At 37.2% G+C, this 26,601-nt stretch overlaps 1 protein-coding gene across 1 annotated transcript; it reads left to right on the top strand.

Annotated features, from left to right (window-relative positions):
* The first annotated feature begins 6,402 nt into the window (after window positions 1–6,402).
* Window positions 6,403–8,848, top strand: LOC139858697 (elongation factor 1-gamma 3-like). Its single transcript, XM_071847532.1, has 6 exons — window positions 6,403–6,411; window positions 6,986–7,135; window positions 7,373–7,433; window positions 7,507–7,550; window positions 7,628–7,729; window positions 8,486–8,848. Exons 1-6 carry the CDS (start codon window positions 6,403–6,405, stop codon window positions 8,783–8,785), a joined length of 666 nt encoding a protein of 221 aa, XP_071703633.1. The 3' UTR covers window positions 8,786–8,848.
* Window positions 8,849–26,601: the final 17,753 nt, after the last annotated feature.

The raw sequence follows: 26,601 nt of genomic DNA, 5'->3' as shown, positions 1-26,601 counted from the left end.
AATATAACGCTGAGGTTTTCTCAGACGCAAATGCCGGTCTACTTTGTAAGCAAGACGCTGACATCAAGCAAAATAAACTATTCACCAATAGAAAAGCTGGTATATGCGCTAGTCCACATGGCGCGGCGTTTGGGCCGGTACTTTCAAGCACATCCAATCGTGGTTCTAACTGATCAACCGATCAAGAAGGTTGGTACATGCCTAATTTGCGGCAATGTCCGGGGTTACCGCATTGACTAACGCAATCATTTTTCTTTCAGGTGTTATACAAGCCCGAGATTTCTGGCCGAATGGCTAAATGGGCAGTTGAGTTAGGAGAACATGAAATAAATTTTTCTTCGCGCAGCGCGGTTAAGGGTCAAATACTTGCGGGTTACCTAGCAGAGTTACCTGCGGATGTTGAGGCATCGGCAGAGCATCAGGATATGCCTGTGCCACCTTTGTCATTATGGGAATTATACACCGATGGTGCCTGCAGCGCAGGCGCTGGTGTAATTTTAACTGGCCCAGATGGTGAAGAGCATACATATGTGCTGCGGTTTAATTTTTCTGTTACGAACAACGAAGCAGAATACGAGGCTTTGTTAGCAGGTATGCGTATTACGTATAAGTTAAATGTTAAAATTTTGCACGCTTATGTGGATTCAAAGCTGGTATGCAGTCAAGTCAGCGGAGACTTTGAAGCGCATGACATATCCATGCAGCAATATTTATCGCTTGTTAATAACCTCGCTGACCAGTTTGAGGCTTTTCAAATCTCCCACATCATGCGGGGGCAAAATAAGAAGGCGGATGCGCTTAGCAAATTGGCTGCTTTGGCCTTTGATCATCTGGGGAAGAAATTTCTTATAGAAGAACTGCATGCGAAGTCCATTATTATGATGCCTTTAGTGGCACCTGTTGAGGAATCCAGCTCAACATGGATGACACCTATTATTGCTTTCCTGCGGGACGGCACCTCACCTGCGGATTCCGTTGATGCAAAGAAAGTCCGCACCAAGGCACCACTGTACGCCCGTGAGGGTGACGTCCTATATCGAAAAAATTACTTAGGGCTGCACTTAAGGTGCATTGGTCCGAAAGAGGCAGAGGAGGTTATACGCGAGGTGCATGAAGGTGCATGCGCTCTTCATTCGGGGCACAGGTCTATTGTGTCAAAAATCATGCGGCTAGGTTATTATTGGCCCACTATGTACGCAGATACCGCACGCATAGTTAAGCAATGCGAATCTTGCCAAATACATGCACCTATCAGCAGAGCACCTGCGCATCCAATGGTACCAGTCTCCTCACCATGGCCATTCTGCAAATGGGCAATTGACATAGTCGGACCATTTCCAAAAGGCCGAGGTAATATTATCATTTATTATATACCATATGCTATTTACATCAGTATCTTACACATACTCTGCGCACGCAGGAAATATCAAATTTTTGATTGTTGCAATTGACTATTTCACGAAGTGGGTTGAAGCACGACCAATGGAAACAATTTCAGGAAAAAGGGTGCGGAATTTTGTATGGGAAGACATTGTCTATCGATTCGGCATACCAAATGAAATCATTAGTGATAACGGTACGCAGTTTGTGGGGGATCCTTTTCGTAGTTGGTGTGCGGAGCTTAATATTAAGCAAACTTTTACTTCTGTCGCGCATCCATAAGCGAATGGCCAGTGCGAAGTCACCAACTGGGATATAGTAGCTGGAATCAAAGCTAGATTAGGTCATGGCCGCATTGGTTGGGTGGACAAACTGCCAAAGGTTTTGTGGGCGCATAGAACAACACCCAAAGCAAGCACTGGTGAGACTCCGTTCAGTTTGGTCTATGGATCAGAAGCTGTTGTACCCGCAGAAATTGGGATGCCAAAGTTCCGCATACAGAATTTTGACGAACAAAATAACTCAGAAGCTTTGCGGGAAAATCTTAATCTGCTTGAAGAACGCAGACTCTCTGCGGCGGTGAACGAAGCCAATAATAAGCAGAAAATTGCAAAGTACTACAATCAGCGCGTGCGTTCGCGCTCTTATAAGTGCGGGGACTTAGTTTGGTGTCAGAATGACGCAAGTCATGCGGAGGATACTGGGAAACTGGGCCCCCGTTTGGAAGGCCCATACAAGGTAGCAAAAGCAAGCAACAACGGGGCATACCATCTCGAGACATTAAATGGAAAACCTGTGAAACGCACTTAGCACGCGACGTTGTTGAAGAAATGTTATATGTAGCTGGATGGACCTGATCACTCCAATTTATTTTAGCACATTATTTTTTCTATGTATTTTCCGTCCGTTTGGATGTGTCGCAGTTGTAATCATGATTAATGCTAATTAAAATATTTACTCGCGCATACTTTTGTTGTGTATTTCTCTTTTTTGTATGCGTTTCCTGCCTACTTAAGGGGTGACCTCTAGCCCCCGTGCGGCAGAAGCCTGTTTGGTTACAAGGCTAGATATTAACGGCAGGCGACGGGAATTGGCTTTCCCCTAGCCAAGCGCCACGCAGACTAGACGGCTGCCAAGTCGACTTAAAAATACAAGCATTGGTTGGCTTGTGCGTAATTACTCTCGCATTGGTTTGCTTGAGGAACTCAAGTGTAAAAGCATTGGTTTGTTTTTAGTTGCGTTGCTTACCATACAGCTAAAGTGCACCTCTAGCACATGACAAAGCAATAACGCAGTAGCTTTTGAGTCTAAACTGTTCAAGGAATAATTGCTAAAATGTTGGTTTATTTTACGCAGTACCTGCGTATGTTCATGAGTTTTGAAAAGCTATGCGCATGGGCATGTGGTTAATCTTTTGTTTTGATTCGCGATATATAAACAATTAATAGATAGCGCATGCATAACACAATAATATATAATATAAACTAAGTTATTACAAATAAATCGTTTCAAGTGCATGCCCAGTGCCTGCCCAACATGGGACTTAGGGCCCAAAAATTGTATTTACAATTGCCTGCCTAAGCATAGGACTTACGTCGCAAACGGTTACAAGCGAAACCTAAAAATCCTCCTTGAGGAACCCATCAATTAACATATTGGGATCCGCAGTGAAAGCGTCTATTAAGGGGATCGGGATGGACTGGATGGCCTGCTCTGCTTCTAGGAGCGCCTCAGCTGTACCCTCTTTCAAATTTTTCAGCACAACTTCAGGGTATGGTAGCGTGAGGTCGCATCCTTTGATCACCTCAAGCATGACCTTGTTGCGGTCATGCTCTTTCACTGCATCGACGTAGGCGTTGAAATTTTCGGTGACGGGCCCCGAGTCCATTACCTTTTGCGCGATGACAGGAAGGGAGGTGCGAAGCTTTGACAAGTCTGCCTCCGCCAGCTCGCGGCCAGTCATCGCGTCGTCCATCTCCCTGCGCACCCTTTCCAGTTCCAACCGCAGGCGCTCCGTCTCCCCCTTCGCCTGGTCAACCGCCCCTACCAGCTCGCGATTCTTTTTTCTTTCCTTAATTAGCGCGGTCTTTGTTTCCGCCGCAGTCGCCTCCACCGCCTTGCGCGCCTCTTCCGCGGCATCCCTATCTTTTTTAACCTGATCCACCCCTGCCTGCAGCAATCCAAGCTCCGTTTCTTTCCGCACGGCCACTTGGTACAGGTTAGTGGAGCGGCGGGCTTGATCCGCAAACATGCCAAAGAACACAAGGCCGTTCTGGATAAAGGCGTTGTGTGCTTGGTTGAAGGGTAGTGCAGCTAGTTGCTCGCGGAATTCAGCAGGAAAAATTTGTTGCAGAAAGGCGGACTGCTCTGCGACATTTTCGGGGGTGGACTGGTTGAGCTGCGCCAGATTTGCTAAACGGAAGCTACCGGGCTGTGGGACTGGTGTAGAATCGGAGTCAAGGTGTATCGCCCTGTCCCTGGACGTGGCAGTAGCCTTTAGGTCCGGATTTGCCTGCGGCGGCGTCTGGTGCGTCTCCTCAATGTACTCTGCAAATCAGTAACTTGTTAGCACATGAAGTTAACCGTACGATGTTTACGATATAAAGGAGATGCTTACCAGTGATAGGAGGAGGTAGATCTACAGACGCCGGGTCCACGGGAACAAAATTGTCATTCCGCATGTCCTCCCTCTGTTTGGGAGTTAGCTTCTTCTTCTTCTGCTTGGTTTGGGTGGCTTCGGCAGCCTTGCGCTTGTTGCCCGAGGTGGCAGGTGCTTGCACCTCATTCTCACCAGTCTTCTCCTGCTCAAGCGGCTCATTAACATTCTGCTTGCGGAATGAGATGGCCGCAATCTCCTCTGCGGTAAGCACTTTCTTCATCTTCATCTCTGCAAACATATGCACAATGCTAGAACATGTATGTATACGCTAGTGGTTAAATATTCATATGCATTTATACTATTCCTACCCCTGCCATTCGGTGCGATTATGGCCGAATGCATGTTCTCCCATGGCCAGTGCGCGGATATGTTTCCTAACCGTAGCATCACATTCCCATAGGACCGGTGCACAAGTTGTGCGTTAGCGCACTTCGCTAATAGTTTTGTTTCCTCATCATCAAGGGCGGGGGTTTTGTTCACATCCTTTGCCACGTTTTCACACCAGATAAGCGTTTGCGAAAAATTGGGCCCAACAACAGTTTGGTCTATAAAAAAGAATGTTTCTTTCCATTGACCCGCATTCGATTTGGGGGTTTTGGTAAAGTTCTGACGAGCGAAGAAGGTGAACCATGACTTGTGATGATTTGCTAAGCGGTATAGGTGGCAGAACACCTTCACTAAGGGCACCTTGTTGAGTGCAACGCACCACATCTCAAATAGTACAATCTTCCCTATTGCGTAAGGGTGTAATTGCCCTAACCCTATGCCAAGATGATCTAAAACGCCTAAAAAGAAGTCGGAAGGAGGCACCCTAAAATTGCCATGCTTGAACGCATGCTCATATATGGCTACCTTCTTCTCCGGCGGTTTGTGAGCACGTTGATCAGATAAGGGTGGCACCGAGTTATACTGTGCTAGTGGTGGGTATTGTTTAACTAGGGAATCTATATGTTTCTGCTCTATAATTGATGCTACACTATCTACATACGTCTCGTTGGCCGGAATTTGTGGGATGTGCTCGGACTTGATTTTGCAGCGTATCGGAGAAGAAAGTGGCAGAAAATAGAAATGAGAACAAATGGCGTCTATTTATAGTGAGGATTGGGAGTTATGGGGTGAAACGGTTTCATCGTGGTTGTACACGTGTAACGCAATCAACGCTCGACGAGATTAGCACGCGCGTGGGTGTCAGTTTGATGTGCCCAATGTTGCGCGCGTGGCTAACACGAGCCTGCCAATTGCCACTTTACGTCTTGTCAGCCGAATGGGCTTCTGCGACAGTGACAGGCATTTAATGGCATCGAGGCGCTCGCGAAAAATTTAATGCTAGCCGTTTTCTTGTTTTTTCTCACGCTTAATAGTTTGATATCATATGTCTTGCGTCATATAATATCAAACTGGGGGGACATAATGATACCGCAACCCGCATGCGCATTCTATACGTATGCGGGCGCTCGTTAGCATGCGTATGCGTGTATTTTGTATGCGGTATGCGGCATGCGGGGATGTATCGGATGCCTTTGTTCCCGGTGCAGCGGTTACTTGGTCATCAAGTCGGTATCTTTTCCATAATTGTCTCCGTGATTCGGGGGAGTTTGTTATGGAAAGGATTATGACTATCGTAGATGATTCTAGAATTAGGGTTTGCCTATATATACACAAACCCTAATTATCATTCGACACACGATCACATTACGTAATCATCGTTTACTACACGCTTTACGTTATTAGCATCATCTCTCGTCTTCTCAAGGTTAACAGGTTAGTTCTTTATTAAACTAGCACCTACAACCTTATTTGGGGGCCTTCTGATCAACGACCGCTATCGGAGGTGGACTTAATCACTTGGCCACCCCGCCGATATCATCATATCGGCCAGGGTTATTCACGGTAGCCGGACCGGAGAGCCTTGTTCTAAGATCCTTAAACCCCCCCCTCCCCTTACGTATTGAACAAGCATATTAGCCCTATGGTAAAAATATGCATGATCACGATCCAAGATCACTTTTATTGTTTTTTGAATTGATTTTGATTTAGGTTTCTTTTATAATTCAATTTATTTTATGTGATTTTTGCTTGCATGTAAAAGGAACTATTGGTTATTATCATGTCTAGTTGAATCTTATCATCATTCTGCACTTTTTAGATGTTTTTGAATTGATGATAGGTTTCTAAGATACAACTCGGGTATCTCGTATACCTAATTTGTTCGATTGAGATGTCACGCACACTAACAGTATATAAATATAAATGATTTTCATCTATGGACGTTGACTTTAACAGTTTTTTTTTTTTTTTTTTTTTTTTAATATGTTAATTCAGATTGGGACCAGTATTAAAAGGCGATTATCTTTTTCTTAGCAATGGCACTGGTTAGTTTTTTTTTTATTTTTGTAAAGGCAAACACACACCCATACACGAATTTAAACACGAATATATACATGTCCACCACGGGACTCGAACCCCCAACCTATAGGTTGAAGGGGTCACCTCGATACTGCTAGGCCAATGGCCCTTTGGTTAGTTTTTTTTATTTGCTTTTTTAATCTTGATCTTGTATAGTTTGAGTTTATATATGCATAATTAATGTAATTGTAAAAACGTATATTTAAGATAATAATAACATTAAATTAAAATACATAATAAAGGTCGTCCAAAAAATGATATGCCGCCCCGAAAGATCGTCCTCTATACTAAAAGGAAAGTCAAAGTGGGGCCACGTCCTTTTTCGTCCGTAAAAACTTTCTGCAACGAACCATTAATTCCGTACGACTTATCTGGGACGACATGGAGTCTCGAAAGGTTATCCTAGACAACATGTCTTCTGGGAAGGTTAAAAAATTTCGACCTGAATTATGGTATTTCTTGTAGTGAATGCATATTTGTTTCATGTATTTGTTTTCTAGGTTTGTTTTTTATTTTATCTGTGTCATCACATGTTTGCAGATTATGCATGCTGAAAGGCGAAACAGGAATGTGTATAAAACACTAATTGTTGCAGAATATGTTGGTGTTGAAGTCAAAATTTGTGATAATTTTAAGATAGGCGTGTCAAACAAATCTCCTGAGTTTCTCAATATGAACCCCCTTGGACAAGTATGCTTTTTCGTAGCATTATTGTGGTCTTCGATAAATTCAACAACTTTATCGTGTGTGTGTGTGTGTTTTTTTTTTTTTTTTTTAATTAGAAAGGCAACCCACAAGCCTCAATACAAAAAAAAATTCACAAAACATTATACACAATGTTTACCTCTATCAAATGTTGGTAGGTCAACCTTCCTTCAGTTTATCACGTAGTTTTGAAAAAATTAACTATTCACATCGTTGATGTAGTTTCCTGTCCTCGAGACGCCAGATGGACCTCTATTTGAGAGTAATGCAATTGCTCGTTATGGTGAGTAACAAATTAGGTTCTATCTTTTTTATTTTTGATTGTGGTGCTTACTATGTCGTTTTGGTTGATGCAGTTGCTCGTAGAAGCTCTCTCTTTGGGTCTTCACCTATAGAATATGCAAGTTTTTTCCTCTTTCTCTATATATATCTCATGTATTACATATGACGTTTTTGTTTTCTCTTTAAAACCTACAGGGCCAGATTGAGCAGTGGATTGACTTTTCTTCATATTCGATTGATGCAAATTTGAGGCGTCTGATCTTACTAAGAGTTGGAGATTGTCCCTACAACAAATATGTTAGTCACTTAGTCTGTTGACTTTTTATTTTTGCTTTTAATATGCCTTCTTTTATTCTTTTGTTAAATGTATTTAAGACCGATTCTAACATAGCGTTAGATGGCTCCGTCAGTTGAGCTGGATTTGAGTGACGGAATCTGATGCCGGTTAACCCGACGTTAAATTTTGAAAGAAATGGGCGTTAGTCGGCAGATTGACGAAATAGATTTTGAGCGTGAAATTTGTCTCCTCCAATCATAATTCAAGATATTTTGTACTTATTTATTTAATTTAATTTTTACCAACAAATTTCTATTCAGATTTTACCAAATCACGTTACAAATATTTGACCCAAAAATTTGACCTTTTAGATTAATGAAAGTCAAATAGAGTCAGTTAAAAATTCATTTTTTCACTAAAATGTGCACAATTTGCCTCTGGCGTCACGACCATGATTAGAAATGGGCTAATCAACAACCTTCTACATATAAACATTGTATGAAAACTATGTGGGTTTGGTGGTTTGAAATGACTAGTGTAGAATAATTCGAAGTATTACACACTAATTATACGGAGTAATATATAAGACTATAACATTGAAAAGGCTTCAAACAAGCTCTACTTTTATAATAATAATAATAATTAGTCTTTTAAACTAATTCTACTTTTATACTCGATTTTTTAAGCTATTTACATTTTAATAATAATGATTTATATTTATTATTTAATGAAATCGGTCAGCTCCAACTAGTTATAAACCTGTGTGTGATTTGAAGGTCGAGAAGTTTCTTATTGCTGAGGTGAAGAGAGGTCTTTGTGTCCTGAACACATATCTTGAATCACATACTAATTTCCTAGTTGGCGATTCAGTGACATTGGCTGATATCATCACCACGTGCAACTTGCAGTTGGGTTTTCAGTTGTTGATGCCCAAGAGTTTCACGTCTGAGTATCCACATGTTGAGACCTACTTCTGGAACATGATCAATCAACCAAATTTCAGCAAGATAATTGGTGAATTCAAGCAACTAGATGCTACTCTTGCTTTTCCTTCTCAAAAGAAACCCGAGTGTTAGAATTAGTTGTAGTGTTTTGATTAATTAGAAGTGTTGATTAGTTTTAGTTTGAATGTTTTAATGTTTGTATGGGGGTGTTTTAGAAAGTAGAATTGATGAAGAAGAGTTTTTAGAAACTTGATTTTTATTACTCAAATGTGTTTATGTTTTTTTTGTTACTTCATATGCATTACATGTTAGCCTATTTATAGGCTCAAATGTAGGATAAATATCTAGATATTTTGTTAGAAATAACTAGATTTTTTTGTTAATAATATCTAGGTTAATAATATCTAGATATTTTTATTAGAAATATCTAGATTTTTTTGTTAAAAATATCTATTACTTAAATATCTAACCCTAACTAATTCTAGATTATTCTAGAAATACATTAATGTTTAACACTCCTCCTTAATGTATTTCGATGTTACTCCGAGCATGTTGCGTAAGAACTCGAACTTTGGTCTTGGTAGTGCTTTGGTGAATATGTCTGCAATCTGCTCTTCGGTCTTGCAGTATTTTAATTCAATATCTTTCTTGGCGGAGACTTCTCGCAAAAAGTGATATTTGATTTCAATGTATTTTGTTCTACCATGGAACACTGGATTCTTTGCCATCGCGATTGCAGACTTGTTGTCGCAATATATCTTTGTAGCTTCGTCTTGTTTCTCGGCCATATCTTCTAGTATTCTTCTTAGCCATATAGCTTGATTAGCTGAGTTTGCGGCTGCGACGTACTCGGCTTCTGCTGATGATTGTGCCACCGTTTCTTGTTTCTTTGATGCCCATGAGAAGACACCAGATCCAAGTGTGAATGTGTATCCTGAAGTACTTCTCATGTCATCTACCGATCCGGCCCAATCACTGTCTGTGTATCCATGAAGCTTCGAGTCTATAGTGGGCTTGTACCATATTCCATAGTCCATGGTACCTTGCAAGTATCTTAGTACTCTTTTAGAAGCTCCGTAATGTATTTGAGTAGGGTTTTGCATGTACCTGGATAACAGACTCGTTTCGTACATGATGTCTGGTCTTGTTGCTGTTAGATATAGTAGACTTCCAATGAGACTTCTGAATCTTGAAGCATCCACTTTCTCCGATCCATCTTCTTGTCTCATCTTCTCATTGGCAACTAGTGGCGTGGCTACGGTTTTACAACCGTATAGTTTAAAATTTTTCAGGAGGTTCTCTGTGTATTTCTTTTGAGAAATGAAGATGCCTTCATTTTATTGACTAATTTCGATGCCAAGAAAATAGCGCATCAATCCAAGGTCGCTCATCTCGAACATTTTCATCATGTCTTCTTTAAACTCTTGTATCATTCTCTCATTGTTTCCCGTATATATAAGATCATCGACATACAAAGAAATAATGAGAGTGTCGGAGTTACCTTAGGTTTTGATGTAGAGTGTGGGCTCACTTTGACTCCTCCTGAATCCTGAACTTGTGAAGTAGTTGTCAATGCGACTATACCACGCACGTGGTGCTTGTTTAAGTCCATATAAGGCTTTCTTCAACTTTAGAACTTGATCTTCCTTTCCTTTCTGGATGAACCCTTGTGGTTGCTCTACGTATATTTCTTCTTCGAGAAATCCATTTAGAAAGGCAGATTTCACATATAGTTGGTGAATCTTCCACCTTCGTTGAGCTGCTAGTGCCACAAGTGCTCTTATAGTATCCAGTCGTGCTACAGGTGCGAAAGTTTCGGTGTAGTCGATTTTAGGCTGTTGCGAGTAGCCTTTAGCTACTAGCCTTGCTTTGTGTTTTTGTATAGAACCATCAGGGTTGAGCTTTGTTTTGTAAACCCACTTAACTCCAATGATTTCTTTATTTTCTGGAGGATCAACTAACTCCCATGTGTTGTTTTTCTCGATCATTATGATTTCTTCATTCATAGCAGCCACCCACTTTTCATCTTTGGTTGCAACTTCATAGCTTTCGGGTTCTATAGTTGTGAAGTTGCAAGTCTCATATACCTCTGTTAACTTTTTGACTCTTTCAGGTGTTGACTCTGGACTTGACTCGTCTTGTGCCATAGGTATTGTTGCTAATGGAGAAGTTGGCGTAGTAGGGCTCGTTTCTCCAGTACTCTCATGACTAGGATGCTCCGTTTGTAGTGGTTGTTGAGATGGAGTTTCTATAGATATCCTCGGCAAATATGTTTGTTTTTCGACTTTATCTTTCTCCCAATTCCAAGAAGCGTCTTCTTCAAACTCTACGTCTCGGCTGATTACAATGTTATTGGTCTTCAAGTTGTAGACTCGGTAAACTTTTGATTGTGTGCTATAGCCCAAGAATATTCCCTTCTCTGATTTTTCTTGGAGCTTGTGACGTTTCTCCTTTGGAATATGGATGTAGCAGATAGATCCAAATACTCGCAGATGTTTCGCAGACGGTTTTCTTCCACTCCATGCCTCTATCGGAGTCTTGTTTTCGACGGCTTTCGTGGGGCATCGATTTAGTATATATACAGCTGTGTATACAGCTTCAGCCCAGAAACTGTTTGGAAGGCCTTTTTCATGTATCATTGTTTTGGCCATTTACATTACAGTTCTATTTTTGCGTTCAGAGACACCATTTTGCTCAGGGGCATAACCAACAGTGAGTTGGCATTTAACTCCTTCATCTTCGCAAAATTTATTGAATTGTGTAGAGGTATATTCCTTTCCTCTATCACTCCTTAGTGTTTTTATATGATGGCCACTACTTTTTTCTACGAAATTCTTGAACTTCTTGAATATAGTAAATACTTCAGATTTTTCATGCATGAAGTACACCCACGTCATTCTAGAATAGTCATCGATAAAGAGAATAAAGTACCTGTTTTGGTTAAGTGACGGGGTCCTCATTGGTCCACAAACGTCGGTGTGCACCAGCTCCAGTATACCTTTCGCTCTCCAAGCTTTGTCACGAGGGAAAGGTTTTCGATGTTGCTTACCCATCACACAGCTTTCACACGTGTCAGTGATCTCTTCTATGTTAGGCAAGTCTCTCATCATATTCTTCTGTTGGAGGATTTTTAGTGCGTGAAAGTTAAAGTAGCCAAATCTTCGATGCCATAGCCATGATTCTTCAACTTGAACTTTCATGGCTGTGTCTTGGATATACTGCCAACGAAGCGGAAAGTTGCGGTTCTCCATTGGCACTTCGGCTATTAATTTATAGTTATTTTTCTTGTCACGAATAACGCATGATTTGTCTTCGAAGAGTAAAGAGTATTCGTGCTCCATCATTTGTCCAACACTTAGCAAGTTACTTGCAAGGCTTGGTACTAAAAGACTGTCATTAACAGATCGAGTGACGTTATTAGTTTGAACAGTTATCGTACCTTTGCCTTTAGTGTCAACAAGCGCTCCATTCCCTAGTTTGACGCGGGACTTTACGGAGGTGTTGATACTATCAAATAACTTTTCATCTCCTATCATGTGGTTGCTGCACCCACTGTCGATCAACCAAGTATCGTCCCTCTGTTTATTTGCGACATGGAAGGCATAGAATAGCTGATTTTTGTTCCCCGGTATATCTTCACTTTCTTCTGTGAAGTTAGCTCGATGATTTTGTTTTAAACAGCAATCTTTTTCTATATGCCCAAATCGTTTGCAATTATTGCATTGTGGCTTCCCTTTGTGGAAACAATCTTTCTCCAAGTAGTTTGTCTTTTTGCAGATACCACATGGAGGATAGTTTTTTCTTCTCTGATCAAACCCGGTTCTGGGTTTTTCTCCTCCTCTCGACTTTACTTCGAGATTTCTTTTCCCCTCATTATTAGATTTCTGAGACCTTATTTTGAGTTTAGACTGAAACGCACTTTCAAGTGAGTTTTCACTGCGTCGACTCAGTCTAGCCTCGTATGCTTCTAGAGAGCCAACTAATTCCGTTACTGACAGAGTCTCGATGTCTTTTGACTCTTCAATAGCGGTAATGATATGATCGTATTTTTCAGTCATGCTGATAAGTATTTTTTCTACGATCCTCTTATCAGTTATGTTATCTCCATAGGCTCTCATTTGATTTACTATTTCTTTAATTCTAGAATAGTAATCTTTTACGGTCTCAGTCTCTTTCATATTTAAATTTTCAAAATCTCGTCTTAGAGTTAGTAGTTTAACAGATCTCACCTTGACATTTCCTTGAAATTCTTCTTGAAGGATCTTCCATGCCTCTTTGGCTGTCGTAGCTCCCATGATTCGTGGAAAGATAGACGGTGTCAAGGCTTGTTGAATATAGCCTAGAGCAGCAGCATTTCTTACAATATTTTTGTTGTATTTTTCTTGTTCTTCCGCGGGCAGAGTTTCAACTACTTTTGGAGTTGTAAACCCGACTTCGACAATATCCTACAAGCTTTGTGCTTGGAAATATGTCTTCATTCGGATACTCCAAAAATCATAGTTTTCGCCATCAAAGATGGGGACGGGAATATTGTATGCACCAACGGTAGTCATGGTGTACTTGAATGAACGCCCAAACACGGCTCTGATACCACTTGTTAGAATTAGTTGTAGTGTTTTGATTAATTAGAAGTGTTGATTAGTTTTAGTTTGAATGTTTTAATGTTTGTATGGGGGGTGTTTTAGAAAGTAGAATTGATGAAGAAGAGTTTTTAGAAACTTGATTTTTATTACTCAAATTTGTTTATGTTTTTTTTGTTACATCATATGCATTACATGTTAGCCTATTTATAGGCTCAAATGTAGGATAAATATCTAGATATTTTGTTAGAAATATCTAGATTTTTTTGTTAAAAATATCTATTACTTAAATACCTAACCCTAACTAATTTTAGATTATTCTAGAAATACATTAATGTTTAACACCGAGGTAGGAAAGGCACCAAATCTCATAGCAGACAAGCATTGACATTGAAGCATAGACTATCATGTGGTGACGGGCTAAGGGAGTACATACATGTTGTGTGTTAAAATATATTGTATGTATATTTTTTATTATTTGCGTTGTTTAGTTATATGTTTTCAGTTTACACTTTATTTATCACATGAAAAATGTCTGATGTAAGGTTGTTTTTGTTGGTAAATTTAATAAACAAGGTTGGGTTATAGTACATGGGCCGAAAAGCATAAGTTAAATACAAGGCTTCAGATCCAATGGGATTTTGTATTTCGGCTTAATTTTTTTTTTTCACTGGGCTAAAACTAGTGAATTGTTGCCAATCTTATTTAGCTGTTAAAGTCAAGTAGATTAACATTAAAACTTAAATTTTAAGATTGCCCGAATTAGTCGAGTTTTGAGTGGATCCGGTTGAAGGTGATCGGTTAATGGTGAAAAGGTTCCATTTTGAATTCATGCAACCTTCATATAGTCTCAGTTGCAGGTGTTTGATCTTTCACATGTGGTTTAGATAGCATGATCATATAGTTTAAATTGATTATGGGATCTGTGTGTGGCTAATATGCACTCTCCGGTTTCATATCGTAAATTCGATCTTAACGAATAAGGTAAGAGTCATTTAGTCTAACACGGTTCTTCCAACCGATATGTTGCATAATGGATCGTGGTTTCATTGTTGATTCAGTTGGATAGCTCTCAAGGGGAGGGAGTGAACAGGCGATTTTGTAAATCTCATGTACAGTAAGGGTGCGTTTGATAAAACTGAATGATTAAGCGTTGAATGTTTCATCATCTGAATGATTCAAAGGTTCTTAATGAATTGTTTCTTAATGATAATAATCTATTTGTTAATCATTGTGAATCTATCTATTTCTCACTTTTATATTTCATACATGTTTAAGAACTATTTAATGATTTAATTGTTGTGAATCTATTTATTTGTCTATTTCTCCTGCAATGAGCCATCAGCTATTTGCAGCAATCATTTGAAACATAACCACGCATACGCATTTTGGAATTCTGCTCACTTTATTGTGTAATCGCTTTTCCATCTTCAACACTTTATTGTGGAATTCTGCGCGTGCGCGTGCGTGTTAGCTGGAGAAAAATATTGAAGGTTCGTGATTTTTTTGTTCATAAAATAGGAAGTGGGAATCAGACTTATGCATGGTATGATGTATGGTGTATTGTTGGTCCACTTGCCAACATAGTGTCTTGGAGGGACATCAATGCTGGATTCAATGAGCATTCAAAAGTTAGTGATCTAATCCATCATTCTCACTTTCAATGGCCTGCAAATTGGTATGTCAAATATCCTATTCTTAGTTCGATTGTTGTCTCTTTTATTGCTAATGATCCTGACACTATATCCTGGAAAGGCTATGACTTGAGAGAGTACTCTTATTCGATCAGTATATTGTGGAATACAATTAGGCCAAGGGCTGAAAAAGTGTCATGGTATTCGCTAGTTTGGTCTTCAAACTGCATCCCACGCCATGCATTCCTCTTATGGCTAGCTCTCGGTGAAAGGCTAAGAACATAAGATAAACTCAAAGCTTGGGAAGTTAGACAAGGTGTGGTGTTACTATGCCCTTTGTGTAAATCGTGTAATGACACGCATAAACACCTGTTTTTTAAATGCGCATATTCAGCAGCAGTTTGGAATAAGTTATTGGCTACTATTCAGATGAAGTTATCGAGCAGAGATTGGAAGTCCACTGTTGATATTCTTTGCCCAGTTGCTTCTCAGAATTTGGCTAGAGTGGTTGAAGCAAAGCTAGTTTTTGCAGCGGCTATTTGAAATGTCCCATTTCATATTGATTATAAACGTTCCATATTAATTGATTTCATCGCGAGGTTTTGACCTCTATGATGTCAAAGCAGAGGGGTATAAAATACTATTAATTTTTAGCAGGAAATACTATTAAATACGATACAATTTTACACAAGATATTTATTTATTTATAGAATGGATATACTTAAACCTTGCTACAACACTTATAGGCAGTGTACCTAATCGTATAGTAGTGTAGTTTTTAGTAAGTCCGGTTCGTTCCACAGGGAAATCTTTAAACAAAGCTCAACGCTATATTAGTTTACTTTTATAAAAATACAAATATATATATAGGTAATATTATTATTATAAAGGGGGGGTTTTTACCGTTTAATGACCGGTTTGTCGATTTTAAAACTTTAGTCGCAGTTAAAACCTAATGTAAAATATAAAATAAATACAAGACTTTAAATTAAAGCGTAAAGTAAATAACGATAATGAAATTGCGAATAATAAAAATGCGATAAAATTAAATTGCGATAATTAAAAGTACGATAATTAAAAGTGCGATTAAATAAAATAACAATAAATAAAAATGCGATAATTAGAAGTGCAATTAAATATAAAATAAAGGAAATTAAATATGAAATAAAAGAATTATGCTTATTTAAACTTCCGTAATCATGATGTTTGACGTGTTGATTTTAGTTTTATGCCCATGGGTTAATTGTCCTTTGTCCTGGATTATTCAATATGTCCGTCTGGTTTTTGTCCATAACAGTCCATCAGTCATAAATATAAATTGCAAGTGTCCTTGTCAAATTATTATTATACCCGAAGATAAATATTCCAACTAATTGGGGATCCGAATTGTAACAAGGTTTTAATACTTTGTTTAATGAATACACCAGGTTATCGACTGCGTGTAAACCAAGGTTTTACTACTTTGTTAACAATTACACCAATTACCCTTGAATGTAATTTCACCCCTGTTTCAATTATTCTAGTGGCTATTAATCCATTCCCGTGTCCGGTTAAATGAACGATTATTCGTACAAATAAATACCCCGCCCATCGTGTCCGATCGAGTGTATATGGTAATTTATAGGGACGCCCAATTGTAAATCTTTATATTAACATTAACAAACTTTCATTTAGTTAAACAAATATAAAGCCCATTAATAGCCCATAGTCTAGTTTCCACAAGTGTCGTTCTTTTGTCCAAACCCCAATTATGGTACAAAGCCCAATTACCCAATTTTAGTAATTAGCCCAACATCATGATTACTTCGTTTTAAACAAGCATAATAATAACTTAGCTACGAGACATTAATATAAAAAGGTTGAACATAACTTACAATGATTAAAAATAGCGTAGCGTTACACGGACAGAATTTCGACTTACACCCTTACAACATTCGCTAACATACCCTTATTATTAGAATTATAATTAAAATTAAAATATAAATTATAAATATAAATATATTACGTATATATTGAGAGAGAGATTGAGAAAATAAGATGTGTAATTCGATCAGAATTCGGTTGGCTTTATAGCCAGAAGTGAAATTTGGGGCTCCGCGACTCGCGGCCAAATACCCTTAAAACTCCGCGAGTCGCGGAGAGGTATTTACAGTTTACACCCTTGGAGTTTCCTGCTGCCGACGGTTTTAAATATATATATATAATATATATATAATTAATATAATTAATTATATATTATATTATATTTATATATATAGTTAACTTGTAATTTTTAGTCCGTTGCGTCGAGCGTTAAGAATTGACTCTGGTCCCGGTTCCGGATTTTCGAACGTCCTCGCGTACAATTTAATATCTTGTACTTTGCGTTTTGAATCTTGTACTCTTGTGATTTTGAGACGTTTCTTATCAATAATTGGAACCTTTTTGATTGTCTTTTGTTCTTTTGAGCTTTTTGGTCGTTTGCGTCTTCAAATCGTCGAATCTGTCTTTTGTCTTCACCTTTTATTATTTAAACGAATATCACTTGTAAATAGAACAATTGCAACTAAAAGCTTGTCTTTCTTGAGGAATAATGCTATGAAATATATGTTCGTTTTTAGCATTATCAAATATTCCCACACTTGAGCGTTGCTTGTCCTCAAGCAATATTGTCTTGAAATACTAGAATCACTTCTTTATTCTTCACACTTTGTACATCAGTGATTTCTATACGGCGGTATAAACAATGGTAGTAACGATATGGTTTACAGTCCCACATGACTATAAAAATTTAGATCCATTAAGGAAATTGGATCTTTATGAAAACATTTGATCTTTTGAAAATTAAATCTAGTTTTTTTTTTTTTTTTTTTTTTTTACCCTAGATAAGTTTTCCGGAATAACCCTTTACCGGTGTTTGCAAAATATTTTTGTGGGTTTGGTGGGTTTCAGATTTGAAAATTTTAGCTCAAAACTTGCGGTTTTGTGTCACCCACTTGCTAACCTTGTATTTGGAAAGCAACACGTCCAGTTTACTTGTTCCGTATATTACCTTTCGGCAAACTACCGTCCGGTTGTAAAGGAAAGCGTTGAACAAGCAACTGTTTAAGGCAATGTCCCGTGACATGCTTTTGATTATGGTCTATAACGTGTCGGACGCAATTACTATCCTTGGTAGGAGCAATAGTAAAGCTCACCCTTATAATTTGTCGGTCTGGCACAAGGTCCTGTCTTTGACCATGTTATGCAACCACCGTTCTTACGGTTGACACCCGATTTAGTTCAGGTGACCTAATGAATTCCAGGTGAATTCCTAGGATTTTACGTTCAATGGTAATGAACGCATTGAAAATAGGGTTTTCAGAAAACAAATCGGTTTATAATTTTGATCAAAATATTTTCTCGTTCAAGCTCGAGTTTAGATATCATTGAATTCCATGAGTTTGTAATTCTCAATCTTTAAGGTCAATCTCTAGGATTGAGTAATATCAGTCTTAAAAGCTGATTTTTAATCTTTAAGGAGATTATCCTTTCTGGGGATCTGATTCATTAGTCTTATCCAGCTAATTTGCACGGTGCCTCCCCATTGTACGAGATAAATCCTTCTCATGGTTAGGATAAATCTGACCACTTGGCGACCCTGTTTAATGCTGAGGTCCGTGGATTTCCTGCTGATTTTAGTGATGACTTTTCTAGATTTTTCGTCAACCTACAGCTGGTCTGGACGACAACTTCATGACCTAAATCAAGAAGCGCGTGTCTTTTTCGGAAGACTTTACTTCCTTTTAGTGATGGAATTGATTCATCGTGTAGATCCATCTCTTCTTTTCTTTCATCGGGTAAAACAGTTTAGTTTAGTCCAAAGCAAAAGTATTTTTAGTTATTTGTTACAGATATATGTGACATATGTTTAAGATAACTTGGTAAATTTTCCCACACTTGGCTTTTTATTTTTCTTTTTATCGTCCTCTATTCCATTTTAAATGAATTATAACATTTTAGTTTGTTTCTCAATTTATGTCCTTTCTGAGGTAACAATAATTTCGGTGTTAAAACCTAGTTTTATCGTTCATAAATATGTATAAACATGATTTTAATTCATTTAATTGAAAATTTTGAAAAATTTTACTAGAATTGAGTAGTCAGTATATAAGACTAGGGCTGTTCTTTTTTATCAGAGAGCACTAGATTCTAATACAACTACTGCTTTACTAGTATTTTTAATGGTAACCAAGTGTATAAAGTAAAAATTTTTTTTTTTTAAAATCCGAAAGAATTTAACCCCTTCCCACACTTAAGATCTTGCAATGCCCTCATTTGCAAGAAATCAGTAACAATTTAAATTATTGAGGGTGATTTGTGTGAAAATGATTAAATTTTTACCAAAGTTTCCAAATATATTGTCGTTTGTTTGCTGAATGATAAATGGTGCACATCATTTGTTCATTCCGTCTTGTTGTTATTTCACATGTATTTTGCATCTTGTCGTCAAAATTAGTTGCTTTTGCTGAACTTAATGCCAGTCTTTGAAAATGCGTTGTTTTACCCTGTTTTGTACATAAGATAAACTGCAAACATATATACATATTTTTGAAGTTTGGTTTATTACCCCACATTCAAAAATTATTAAAATCTAAGAATAAAAGTTAGAAATTATAAAAATGATTACAATATTAACAAAAATATTAAATGCATCAATAATTACAAATTACAAAATAATAAAAAAAAATAAAACAAATAAACTAAGGATGATATTGGTACCAATAGGGGTTCCAGGCATACCCATACGTGCTATAGAATGCTTCGGCAGGATCATACGTAGGATATGGTGGCTGCATCTCTATCGACCAAGGAGGGAAGACAGGTTTCGGTGTAGGAATATAGTTTCTACCTATATGTTGGCAATGTGCTATGATCTGGTTCTGATGAACTTGCCAATCTTCAAATGCCCTCTGTCTAGCATTTTCGTATTCCTGAGAAGCTATAAACCTATGCATTTCTTGCATCTCATTCCCCCCTCCTACATTACCTTGTTCCTGGTTTCTCTCTACCTGTGGATGTCTACCATTGTACCGTACTGCGGCGTTATTTCGCCGCTTCAAAACTTTTGCACCATGGTATACATTTAAACCTATAGTGTCGCGGGGTTCCGGCTCTTCTACTAATAATCCCCCCCGACTTATATCCACACCGAGATATTCACCAATCAAAGTAATAAAAATACCACCTCCTATTATGCTATGTGGACGCATCCCTCGAACCATAGCTGATAAATAATAACCCACACAATATGGTATACTTACAGCGCTGTGTGGGTCTCGAATACACATATGGTAAAACAAATCTTGTTCATTTACCTTTTCTTTGTTTTTACCCCTTTGTGTAATCGAATTAGCTAAAAACCTATGTATCACTCTTAATTCGGCTCTATCTATATCCAAATAAGAGTAGTTTCCCCCTTTAAAACGGTGATGGCTTGTCATTTGACTCCACACACCGTGTGTATCAAAATTTTCATCTATTTTCCTACCGTTTAGTATCAATCCTCTACAATCGGCAGACGCTAATTCCTCAGGCGTATATATACGTAAAGCCTGAGCCATGTCCAGTAAAGACATGTGGCGCATCGAACCGCCTAACAAAAATCTAATAAAAGAACGATCGGTTAAACTAGCTACCCGATCATTCAACTCTATACTACATAACAACTCTTCACACCATACTTTATATACAGGTCTGCGTATGGTGAATAAACATATCCAGTCATTAAAAGAAGAATTACCATACCTCTGTACCAGTAATTCCCTAATTGGCCCGGCCAATTCTACAGCTTCCAAGGGTCCCCATTCTATGACCCTCGGTACCTCAACAACCTTGGAATGAAGAGTATGCAAACCCCGTTGATATTTTGGATAATCTATCCAAAGTCTGTCAAATCGCAGGTTCGGGTGCAACTGTTCCAAGTGCATATCTGAAAAGGTCATGACTGGATGAGGTACATCCTGCTTGTAGTAGTTATCTACCTCCTGTTGTTCCAAGTTCTCAGCAGGAGCATGACGGGCTTGGGATGAAGATTCACCCCTTTCATTCTGCAAAACACATCAAACACAAATTTTGTGCATCCAAATATGCATTAGTGTCAGCAAAATCATCAATCAAAATAATTACAATGACATTATCAATTTATATCAAACTTAAGCTTATTTTCACATTTTTATCAAATCTACACTTTTTCAAATAAGCATATACGAAAATTTTCGCCAAGTTCATAAGCATTCAACTCAAATAACATGTCAAAATAATCATTACTAGCAAATAAACAAGTCTCAAATGGCATTATCTTTCAAAAATCAAGTTCATGAATTTTGGACTTGAAAAAGTCCACTTTAATTCTCAAAATCATGTTTAGGCTCAAAGTTTGGATCATTTAACTACCTAGACATGTTACACTACTCAATTTAGCAACAATTCATGACAAAAATCGGCCATAACCTGTTTATATCAAAAAGCCCCAAATTGCTCAAGAACACAAACCCTAGATTATTCAAAATTTGAAGTTTAAGGCTTCTAATCATGTTAAACAGCATCAATCTAGGTTATACAAGCATAATACATAAACAATTTAAGTCTAATTACACTAAAAAGCATCAAAATCAAATTGGGTAAAAATTAGCTCAAGAACACTAAAATTCGAATTAAATGGTGTTTAGGTGTAGAAATTTACCGTTTTTCTTGAGTAGTTCCTAGATATCATCCTTCTCAACATGATTTTAGCAAAAAATTTGGTGATTAACGGTTAAAAATTGAGATTTTTGGAGTGTTTTTGGGTGTATTTTCGGGTTCTTTTTCGAGCTGTATTTGGGTGTTTTTGTGTGGGGGAGGTAAACTGATCGTGCAGCTTGTTATATTTTTTTTTCTGTAATTTTGTCCCTCCGCGAGTCGCGGAGATTTACCCTCCAAACTCCGCGAGTCGCGGAGTTTGGTTTTTTTTTTTTTTTTTTTTTTTTTATATCATTAACTTATTAAAACAATTAAGTAATTAATTTTAAAATTTTGTTTCCCTTGTTATTTAGGACGAGGTCGTTTCGGATTGATGTCCTAGTCCGTCCCTCGACAAAATTTTAAAATTTGTCTTTTTGTAGCGATTGTTTTAAAAGCTAAGATTTTTGGGTTTTTTCAATGTTTTTGGCATACTTTAAATTAATAAGATTAAAAATAATGATAATAAAAGTTCTCGTCCCTCCCTTGGGTAAAGCAATTTCGGTTCAAAGACCTAGTCTTCAACTTACGACAAATTTTAAAAATCATATTCTTAACTTAATGAGATAAAGTAAATTTTTGTTTTTAAATTCACACAACATAAATATAAAATTCAAAATTAATATTAAAAATTAAAAATTCACACCAAACTTAAAATTTAAAATGCATAAAATTAAAAATTAATATTTTGAAAATTAAAAATTCACACCAAACTTAAAATTTAAAAATTCATAAATTCATACTAAACTTATTTTAATTTTTCAAATATTTACAATTTTAAATATATTGTTTTTACAAAGTTTACAATATTAATTTAAGATTTAAATATTAATTTTAAAAACATGGTAAAAATAAAATTAAAAATCTTTTTGTCTTTTTATCCCACTTTAATCAATCAAATATTATCAAAAATATGCGCCCCTCTTTTCGGTAAAGTAATTTCGGTTCCAAGACCTAATTTAACTCATGACGAATTTTTGAAATATTTTGGGTTGATTGATTAAAGATATTTATACCTTAAGAATAAACGTTAAATTTCGCAGTGATGTAATAAATTTTTGAATGATATCAATAATTTCGGTCGCCAAACCTAATTTTATTTAATACCAATTTAATACTTTTTAGCGAACAAATTAGCGTTTATTATCAAAAGGTTAAAAATAAAAATAAAAATAAAAACTGTACAGACATACCTGTGAAATAGATTTCTTAGTTATATGATCTATTATATTCATAAGATAGTCGGTTTAATTGGTTTTCCATGGCTGCATAGGCGTAACCTCGAGCATTCATTGTCTTTTCTTCTAAACATATGAACGGTCCGTCTCTGCATAAAGTAACAAATTCGGTATTTGAATAGGTTTGATTATTTGAACATTTACCTCCATGTGACCATTTTCCGCATTTGTGACATTTTTCTAGGTGTCGTGCTCTTCTTTTCGCTGCGGATTTTGATTTTCCTTTACCAAATTGTAACTTATTATCTTCGCATCTGGATCCTTTTCTAACTCCGTCCATTCTTTCTCTGATTATTGATACTAATTCACTCGGTAGTATGTCATTATTTCTTTTAGTGATCAAAGCGTGTAGCATTAGACCATGGTTTAGTTCACAGGCAGTCTTCATTTTGTAAAAACCTAAAAAAAATAAAAATTCAGAATGGGGGGAGAAGACTAGTTCTTTAGGGTCTGCTAGGGAAAGACCATACGTGTTCCATTTTCGAGAACTACACGAAAACAGACAATCTAACTCTAACAGAAATACATATTATCCTTCAAAGACTTGATTCTCCCCACACTTAGTTAGCTGTGGTGTCGAAATTGTGATTAACTTCGTTGTCGACTTCCATCGGACCATGTATGTAATGTTTAACTCTGTGACCATTAACTTTAAATTCAATCCCATTTGAATTTATTAATTCTATCGTTCCGTATGGGAAAACTCTTTTGACTATGAATGGTCCAGACCATCTTGACTTCAATTTTCCAGGAAATAGCTTGAATCGTGAATTGAAAAGAAGAACTCTGTCTCCTTCTTTAAATTCTTTTGAACTTCTGATTCTTTTATCATGCCATTTCTTCGTTCTTTCTTTATAGATTAACGAATTTTCGTATGCTTCATGTCTTAATTCTTCTAATTCGTTTAGTTGACTTAATCGTAGACGTCCAGCTTCATGTAAATCAAGATTACATGTCTTCAAAGCCCAAAATGCTTTGTGTTCAATTTCTACTGGAAGATGACATGCTTTTCCATACACAAGTCTAAAAGGTGTGGTTCCAATTGGAGTTTTGTAGGCTGTTCTAAAAGCCCAGAGTGCATCCTCCAATTTAATGGACCATTCCTTTGGATTTGATCCTACGGTTTTCTCAAGAATACGTTTTAAAGCTCGGTTTGTATTTTCAACTTGTCCACTTGTTTGTGGATGATATGCGGTGGAGATTTTATGAGTTACTCCATATCTTTTAAGAACTTTCTCAAGTTGATTATTACAGAAATGAGTACCCCGATCACTTATTAAAGCTTTCGGTGTTCCAAACCTTGCAAAAAGACGTTTTAAAAAGTTGACTACAACTCTTGCATCGTTAGTTGGGAGAGCTTGTGCTTCCGCCCATTTAGATACATAATCAATGGCTACGAGTATATATAGATTATTATGAGATTTTGGAAATGGACCCATAAAGTCAATACCCCAAATGTCAAATACTTCACATACTTGGATGACATTTTGTGGCATTTCATCACGTTGACTTATTCTTCCGGCCCTTTGACATGCATCACAGGATTTGCAAAGAAGGTGTGCGTCTTTGTAAATTGTAGGCCAATAGAATCCAGCTTCATAAATTTTTCTTGCTGTTAGTTGAGGCCCATAATGCCCTCCTGTTGGTCCTGTGTGACAATGGTTTAAAATTTTACTAGCTTCATCTCCAAATACACATCGGCGTATTATTCCATCGGGACAACTTTTAAACAGATGTGGATCTTCCCAGAAATAGTGTTTTATATCACTGAAGAATTTCTTTCGTCTTTGGTACGATAATCCTTTTTCAAGGAATCCACAAACTAAGTAGTTTGCATAGTCTGCAAACCATGGGATTTCTTTATAATCTATCTTCAATAGATATTCATCAGGAAAGTTGTCTTGTATGGCTGATTCATTCAGAACTTCTAATTCGGGATTTTCAAGACGAGAAAGATGATCAGCGGCGAGATTTTCTGCTCCTTTTTTATCTCGGATTTCAATATCAAACTCTTGTAAGAGTAAGATCCAACGGATTAATCTTGGTTTAGCATCTTGTTTTGAAAATAGGTATCTAAGAGCAGAATGGTCGGTATAGACCACCGTTTTTGCTAGAACGAGATATGATCGAAATTTGTCAAAAGCAAAGACAATAGCAAGGAGTTCTTTTTCAGTAGTTGTATAGTTCGTTTGTGCTCCTTGTAATGTCTTACTAGCATAATATATAGGTTGAAATCGTTTTTCAATCCTTTGTCCTAAAACGGCTCCCATTGCAAAATCACTTGCATCGCACATTAGTTCAAATGGTAGATTCCAATTTGGTGTTATCATGATCGGTGCATTAGTGAGTTTTTCTTTAAGAATATTAAAAGATTTGATACATTCATCTGAAAAGATGAATGGCGCATCCTTTTCTAGGAGTTTATTCATAGGAGTGGCAATTTTAGAAAAATCTTTTATGAAACGTCGGTAAAAACCGGCATGCCCTAGAAAACTCCTAATTCCTCTAACATTGGTGGGATGTGGAAGTTTAGCAATTACATCTACTTTAGCTCTATCCACTTCAATTCCTTCTTTTGAAATTTTATGTCCAAGAACGATGCCTTCTTTAACCATGAAATGGCATTTCTCCCAATTAAGTACTAGATTTGATTTTTCGCATCTAATTAGCATTCGTTCCAGATTTACTAGACATGATTTAAATGTATCACCGAAGACTGAAAAGTCATCCATGAATACTTCCATGCATTCTTCTATCATGTCATGAAAAATCGCCATCATACACCTTTGAAAGGTTGCAGGGGCGTTACAAAGTCCAAATGGCATGCGTTTGTAAGCAAAAGTACCATAAGGGCACGTGAATGTGGTTTTCTCTTGATCTTCGGGTGCTATTGGAATTTGAAAATATCCGGAAAATCCATCTAGAAAACAATAGTAACTATTTCCGGCTAATCTTTCCAACATTTGATCTATGAAAGGTAAGGGAAAGTGATCTTTTCTGGTGGCGTCATTTAATTTTCTATAATCAATACATACACGCCATCCTGTTACAGTCCTAGTAGGAATAAGCTCATTTTTCTCATTTGTGATGACAGTCATGCCACCCTTCTTAGGCACGCATTGAACTGGGCTTACCCATGGACTATCAGAAATTGGATATATCAAACCTGCATCTAGCAGTTTAATAATCTCTTTCTTAACTACATCTTGCATATTAGGATTTAGTCTTCGTTGGCGTTGCACATACGTTTTATGACCTTCTTCCATAAGGATTTTATGTGTGCAATACGAAGGACTTATTCCTTTAATATCATGAATCTTCCATGCAATGGCTGGTTTATGAGCTTTCAACACAGAAATGAGCTGTGATTTCTCATTTTCAGTAAGAGAAGACGATATTATTACAGGTAATTCAGATTCACCATGTAAATAAGCGTATTCCAAATGGTTTGGAAGTGGCTTTAACTCTAATTTCGGAGGTTCTTCTATCGATGATTTATATCGATATCTGTCTTCTTCTTTTAGCATTTGAATTTCTTCTGTTGTTGGTTCATATCCATTAGCTATAAGTGTAGCTAACATTTCAGCTTCATCAATTGGTTCATTACTTTCTCCTAAAGAACATTCTCCTGTTCCTTGTAATTCTGGAAATTCTTCTAATAATTCTGCATGTGCATCTATAGTTTGAATATAATAACATGTATCATCTGCAGATTGTGGTTGTTGCATTGCTCTATCAACTGAAAAGGTAACACTCTC

The sequence above is a fragment of the Rutidosis leptorrhynchoides genome, chromosome 7 (genome assembly GCF_046630445.1).
Source record: "Rutidosis leptorrhynchoides isolate AG116_Rl617_1_P2 chromosome 7, CSIRO_AGI_Rlap_v1, whole genome shotgun sequence".
NCBI lineage: Eukaryota > Viridiplantae > Streptophyta > Magnoliopsida > Asterales > Asteraceae > Rutidosis > Rutidosis leptorrhynchoides.
This window is presented reverse-complemented; position numbering and strand designations above follow the sequence as displayed.